This window comes from Charadrius vociferus, unplaced genomic scaffold, assembly GCF_000708025.1.
Source record: "Charadrius vociferus isolate BGI_N301 unplaced genomic scaffold, ASM70802v2 scaffold1077, whole genome shotgun sequence".
Lineage (NCBI taxonomy): Eukaryota > Metazoa > Chordata > Aves > Charadriiformes > Charadriidae > Charadrius > Charadrius vociferus.
Genome location: NW_009649168.1, coordinates 1,015,796 through 1,021,176, shown reverse-complemented (window position 1 = coordinate 1,021,176; position 5,381 = coordinate 1,015,796). Strand labels below are relative to the sequence as shown.

At 50.2% G+C, this 5,381-nt stretch overlaps 1 protein-coding gene across 1 annotated transcript in view; it reads right to left on the bottom strand.

The window, feature by feature from the left end:
- MAGI3 (membrane associated guanylate kinase, WW and PDZ domain containing 3) overlaps window positions 1–5,381 on the bottom strand; it is a 45,731-nt gene that overhangs the window by 6,943 nt on the left and 33,407 nt on the right. The window contains exon 18 of the mRNA XM_009888471.1: window positions 1,815–2,000. Coding sequence (XP_009886773.1) covers window positions 1,815–2,000 — 186 coding nt within the window. The remainder of the gene's footprint in view (window positions 1–1,814; window positions 2,001–5,381) is intronic.

The window sequence follows — 5,381 nt, the reverse complement described above, 5'->3', positions numbered from 1 at the left end:
CCCCCTCTCCCCCGCTCCGCGCCCCGCAGCAGCGGGGGAAACGCCTGAAGCCCCGAGGAGTTCACACCCGCGGTGGCTTTCGGCGGGAGCCTGCTGCACCGGGGGCCGTGCTGCGAGCTGGACTGCGCTCCTCCAGCTGAATCAAGGAGGATGTGAAGTGGTGATAGACTCCCATTTCTGCTTCTCTCTCCTTCATTGTCACAAAATTCTTTACACCTGGAACACGCCAACTCCCGCTCCTCCCGGCCACGCATTTTTGCTGACTGATCCTTTCAGTCTCGTTTTATCACCCGCTACTGACTTCTCCCTCCCCCTTGGTTGATCCTTTTCAGATTCTCATTTTATTTCTACATTTTGGCTCCAAATCTGTCATTGAGAAAGTGGGAAAAGCTAAGTTCTTACACAGAGTCTGGGTAAGGTCATGCATAAATAAGGGACAAAAATGTTATATTGAGAAAGAAAGTTGCTTTTGAAACCAAAGGTGGTTAAGAGCCCCAGTGAAAGAGATCTAATGCGACCGACTCAAACTTCAGCTGCATTACAAACGCTGCCCCGGGCTACTGCTTTGAGGTGTGTCCCTTCAAACTGGAATGAATTAGATTTGATAAAAATGAAAATCTTAATAGAAAAATAACAATTTATAGAAGTCTCTCTGCTTCAAGCATTAACAAAAAGGAAAAATAAGTCTTTGAAATTCTGTATTACAGGCTGAGATTGCATGTTAAATATTTGCAATGAATGTGAAATGAGAGAATGATCTGTTGGCTTTATTCACGTTCTGGCTGTAGGTATTTATTATTTAAAAGGTGAAGAAAGCCAACTTTCTGGCAAAATAATGATAGCGAGTTTAATTAAACCCACAAGCAGCAACCCAGAAAAATGCAGTGGTAAGCAGGGCTGGAAAACAGCGTTTCTCTCCAAATGATTGGATTTTACATATTCATAGTGAACCGTTTGTGCAGGAACAATACCATACTGAACGCAGTGTTGCATGGGAGCTTTCATTAAGAATACCGTCTCTGAAGATGGGACTTTGCAGTCACAAATATCACTGCTGCTCAGATGACACGGCAGTCGCGCGTGAGGAATCTGCCAGCAGCAGCCTGGGAGGCTCCGCGGGAAGACCCTGCGCAAGGTGCTCCCGGCGGGACGTGGCCGTTTTTCAAAGGGTAGTTTTGGCAGACAGAAGAACTATGGGATCTTCTGCCGTACCCCACGGATGCAGCATTAGGCGCTTTGTGTATTTTAACATGGCAGGAAGGAAAAACTCAGAGTGCCTAAATGGAGAGGGTGTGGAAAGCAGGTGCACAGCGCCTCAGCTCTGCCCCGCAGAGCCGCTCCAGCGCGGCCCGAGAGCACCTCCCTCGTCTGGAACAAAGCTCCTGCAGCGACCACTGCCCAAGAGATGGGCACTGCCCAGGGGCGACAAGATTTTCTCTCTGAGCATCATCCCCTGTCCGCTCCTCCAGGAGAGGACATTTCTCTTTGGCTGAAGAATACAAGGTCTGGACAGGACATGTTTCCATGTGAGCGGCAGTCTCTCTCATGTGAGAAACCATGAGAATTTCTCCTGCCCTGCAACCTGTTGTTAATACTTGTATCTTACTTTTCAGTATAACCACCTCGGCAGTTGTCTCTCTCTGCCCCACCTGCCTTCAGCTCTTCCAGAGCAGACGCAGTAGCTACACTCTCTTTAATTTCCAAACATCTTAAAATACTCCACTACAAGTGAATTAACTTCAATAGTTACAAACACCACACTTTGGCAGTGCGGCAGGACCCATCCACCCGCCCGGGCCACGCTCCCTCCTTACCTTCCTCAGCCACGACAGTCAGAGTCACCACGTTGCCCGCGTCCTTGATCAGCTGCACTATGCTGTCGTGCGAGAGCTCAACAATGGACTGACCGTTCACCGCCGAGATGCGATCTCCCACTTTCAGCTTCCCGCACTGGTCAGCTGGACTCCCATCTATAACTCGCCCGATCTTGTGAGGAATCACTAGGAAATCAAGAGCAGGCACAGCAACTCGCTCAATATTCATGTCAGATAAACATCACCCACACCCAGGATTGCCAGAGTCACCCCAGAGACGGCTCCCGCTCCGAAGGGCGGCACCGCTGGCACAAGGAACGCCTGCGAGGAGTGAGGAAAGTGTCACTCGGAGGAGTGAATGGAAAGGCCAACCCTGACAGCACGGCCTCGTCACGTACAAGGTGGTGTGCCTACAGGAAAGCACGGCAAGGAAGTGGGTCACGTCTGCAAAGGGATGAGTACGACCACGTGCCCCAGGAGCGCTCTGAAGCACTTTGTTTCGCTACTCACGACGCGCCGTTTTCCAGTTCAGGCACAGACCCTGGAGCGCTGCGCGGACTCAGACAGTTATGGACATCCAGTTTAACACCATCATTAGAAATCTGAACGCAGGGGTTAACTCTTCCTCTTTGCCACCAAAAACTAAGTCTTAAATACACTTCAAAAGGAAATCAAACTTCTCCGGCCAGAGACTGACTTAGTAATGCCGTGAGCGCCTCGGCAGCGGCCCTCAGCACACAGGGAGCACAGCCCCGCTCTGCGCAGCCCCGTTCCCCACTCCTGCTCTCCGAGATGAACGTGCACCTGCAATAATTGTCTCGAGCGTCAGGCAGCGCTCCCGGCCTGGCCTCCTCACTTCACCCCATGGTGAGCGCTGCCCCGAACACAGACACCTCTAGAGGCCACAGCAACGGGGCCAGAAAAGACAGAACAGGGAAGAGAGGGAATTTTACGAGTAGCAGAAGAAAAGACAACTGCTTTTCGTTACCTTGCCAGAGGTGAACACAGATGCAGGAAGGAGCAGCACTAAAAAGGCAGGAGGAGGGAAGGATGTGCCGCTTCCGTGGGAGAGCATCGCCACGGCCCGACAGCTCCCGCGCTCTCCCCGCCACGGGCCGCGCTGGTGCTCGGGGACGGATCCTGTTTTACGGTTTGCTGACCCCAACGTCAGCGCTGCAGATGGCACTCGGCAGCCAGCGAGATGCCATTGCGACGGGAGGAGCCTACCAAAACCCGGGGCAAGAGAGCGGCTCGCGGAGCTGCCTGCGTGCTGACGTGGCCCCGACAGAGCGGATTCCCATTACATCAAAGCACATCAGTCAGCATGCTTCCCCATGCGTCTAACACAGCCTTTCATTCATCTGGATGCCCGAAAGCATAGCAAAATTGGCTCCTGTCCTTCCCAAATCTCATCAGGGCTCTTCTGTGAAGGAGCCGCCTCACTGCTCCTTTGTAGCTCATTTCCAAACAACGCTCCAGACTGACCTCCATGCGGTTCATAAATGTTCTCCCTGTTACCTCATGTAAACACCCGTTTGTATCTCCAAAGCGTGGAGTGGGATTGATGGATACCTGTTTTCTGTAGGTGCTGCTCCCAAACGTGCTTTTCTCTGAGGGATCAGGTTATGCGCCTGACAGGTTATCAGCTGGCTGTTCAAAACTGGAACAGCGAATCTGAAACACTTTCACAGTGCCATCCGCTACCCCAGATTAAAAAGCCATCAAGGATTGTTTTAATGAGCTAGCACACGCGGAAGTTGCTGCGAAGGAACAGACATTGATGCCTTCTAGCATTTACCATGAGTTTAAATTTTAATTACACTTCCCTTAATAGACTGTTTTTTAAGTATTATATAAACCTAAGAGCCAACTGTGAAGAGTAAAGCACTGCAGGGGTTGCAGACTCAATTGCTGATTACTTGCTTTAAAGTATCCTGGCTTTGGAAGAACACAGTAGCTTCATGATAAACTGTGGCACAGAAAAGTTCGGCACAGCACAGCCCGTGGATGCACCAGTGTCTTTTTTCCTGTGTTAGAAACAGCCCAGACCACAGGGCGTATGTTTCCAGCACTGGAATTGCTTTCAGTCATCTTCTACTTTCACTTGTAATATCAAATAAATAGGGATTTGCAGCGCATACGCAGACAAAAATGTTGTCTGTAGTACAGTCATATTAAAATAGAATACCAATGTATTATAGAATAATTCTGTTTATCATATTTTTTCTTAATATCTGACTGAGCAGACAACACACCATCAACCCACAGCGCCACTGCCACGGGAACCCGACAGCAGCTCCGTGCGTGGACCACTGCCCCTGCGCCGTCCCACCGCACCAGGCGCTTCCAGAGCGCTGGCTTTAACGTTCTCAAAAAGGTACCGCTGGAGCCAAGACCGCATCACACTCTAAATATACATCATATGAATTCAGCACAATGTTATTTAGAAACAGGTTTTTTTCTGTGCTCCTGCTGTTTTTTTATTGTGCACTAAAATGAAGTGGAAAAACAGAAGAAAGTGTCTGAGGCTCAATAAAAGAGAGACACGCTTTCAAGCCATCATTCTGTCTGCTTGGAACCAGCCGAGGAAGTTTCACAAGGGCGACTGACACTAAGGAACTAAAGGAACTGAATAAGGATTTCAGGAGTTATCTGTACCTTAACGACTGTGAATGGAGTTTGTTTGTGGGTGACCACACTGAGCTGAGTGGTATTTCGAGGGCTGACACAGGTAACCCAGACCCGATGGCCAAAGGGAGTGAATCTCAGCAGGATGCTCCCACTCGCCACCTCGGGCAGACGACGCTCAGTGGCCTCTGCCTGCCGCGGGGAGGTGAGCAGCACTGAGCAGACCTGGTGCAGTGCTGGGTGTCACGGATCTTTCCGTGAGCGCAGCTGGACTCCAGGGCTTCCTGCAAGCAGCTCCGCTCATTCACTTCTGCTGACAATATTTCGTTTTATTTTTGCTTTTAACCTTGGTTATTTTGCTGTTTATCTTTACAACTATGCCTGAAGCCATGTCCATATATCAGAACTGTAATAACAAAGAATGCTACTTCTTCATTTTGATGATCTCTCTAGACAAACACCCTGTCTGACAGTAACAACTTCATTGCTTTTTTCCAAGTGCTGCAGTCTCTGCTTTCTCAGATCCCCAGAATAAGAAATTCTACCTCGTTAGGTAATATAAGGCAAAAGTTAAAACTGTACTTTCATTAAAACGCCTATGAACTAATGCAGTGTGAGAATCCACATCACCAGCACAGCCTGGCAACTATCCATGTCCTGAGGACTGCCCTGTGACCCACGCACGCTCCTGTGTACGGGCTGGCTGCACGTGATACACTGTCCCCCCGCTCCCCACTCATGTCACAGGTGGGTGAAAAAGAGCAAAAAGATGAAGCAAAAGAGACCAAGCTGTCTCGGGCTGGGCTGTGAAACAGTGTGAGGGAAACATGACCGTATCTATGCCGCCTGCTGTGCAGGTAACACCACCACATCCCAGAAAGAGCAATCCCCGCCGCAGCCGCAGCCCCGCTCACGCCCGCCGGTGCCAGCGGCAGCGTC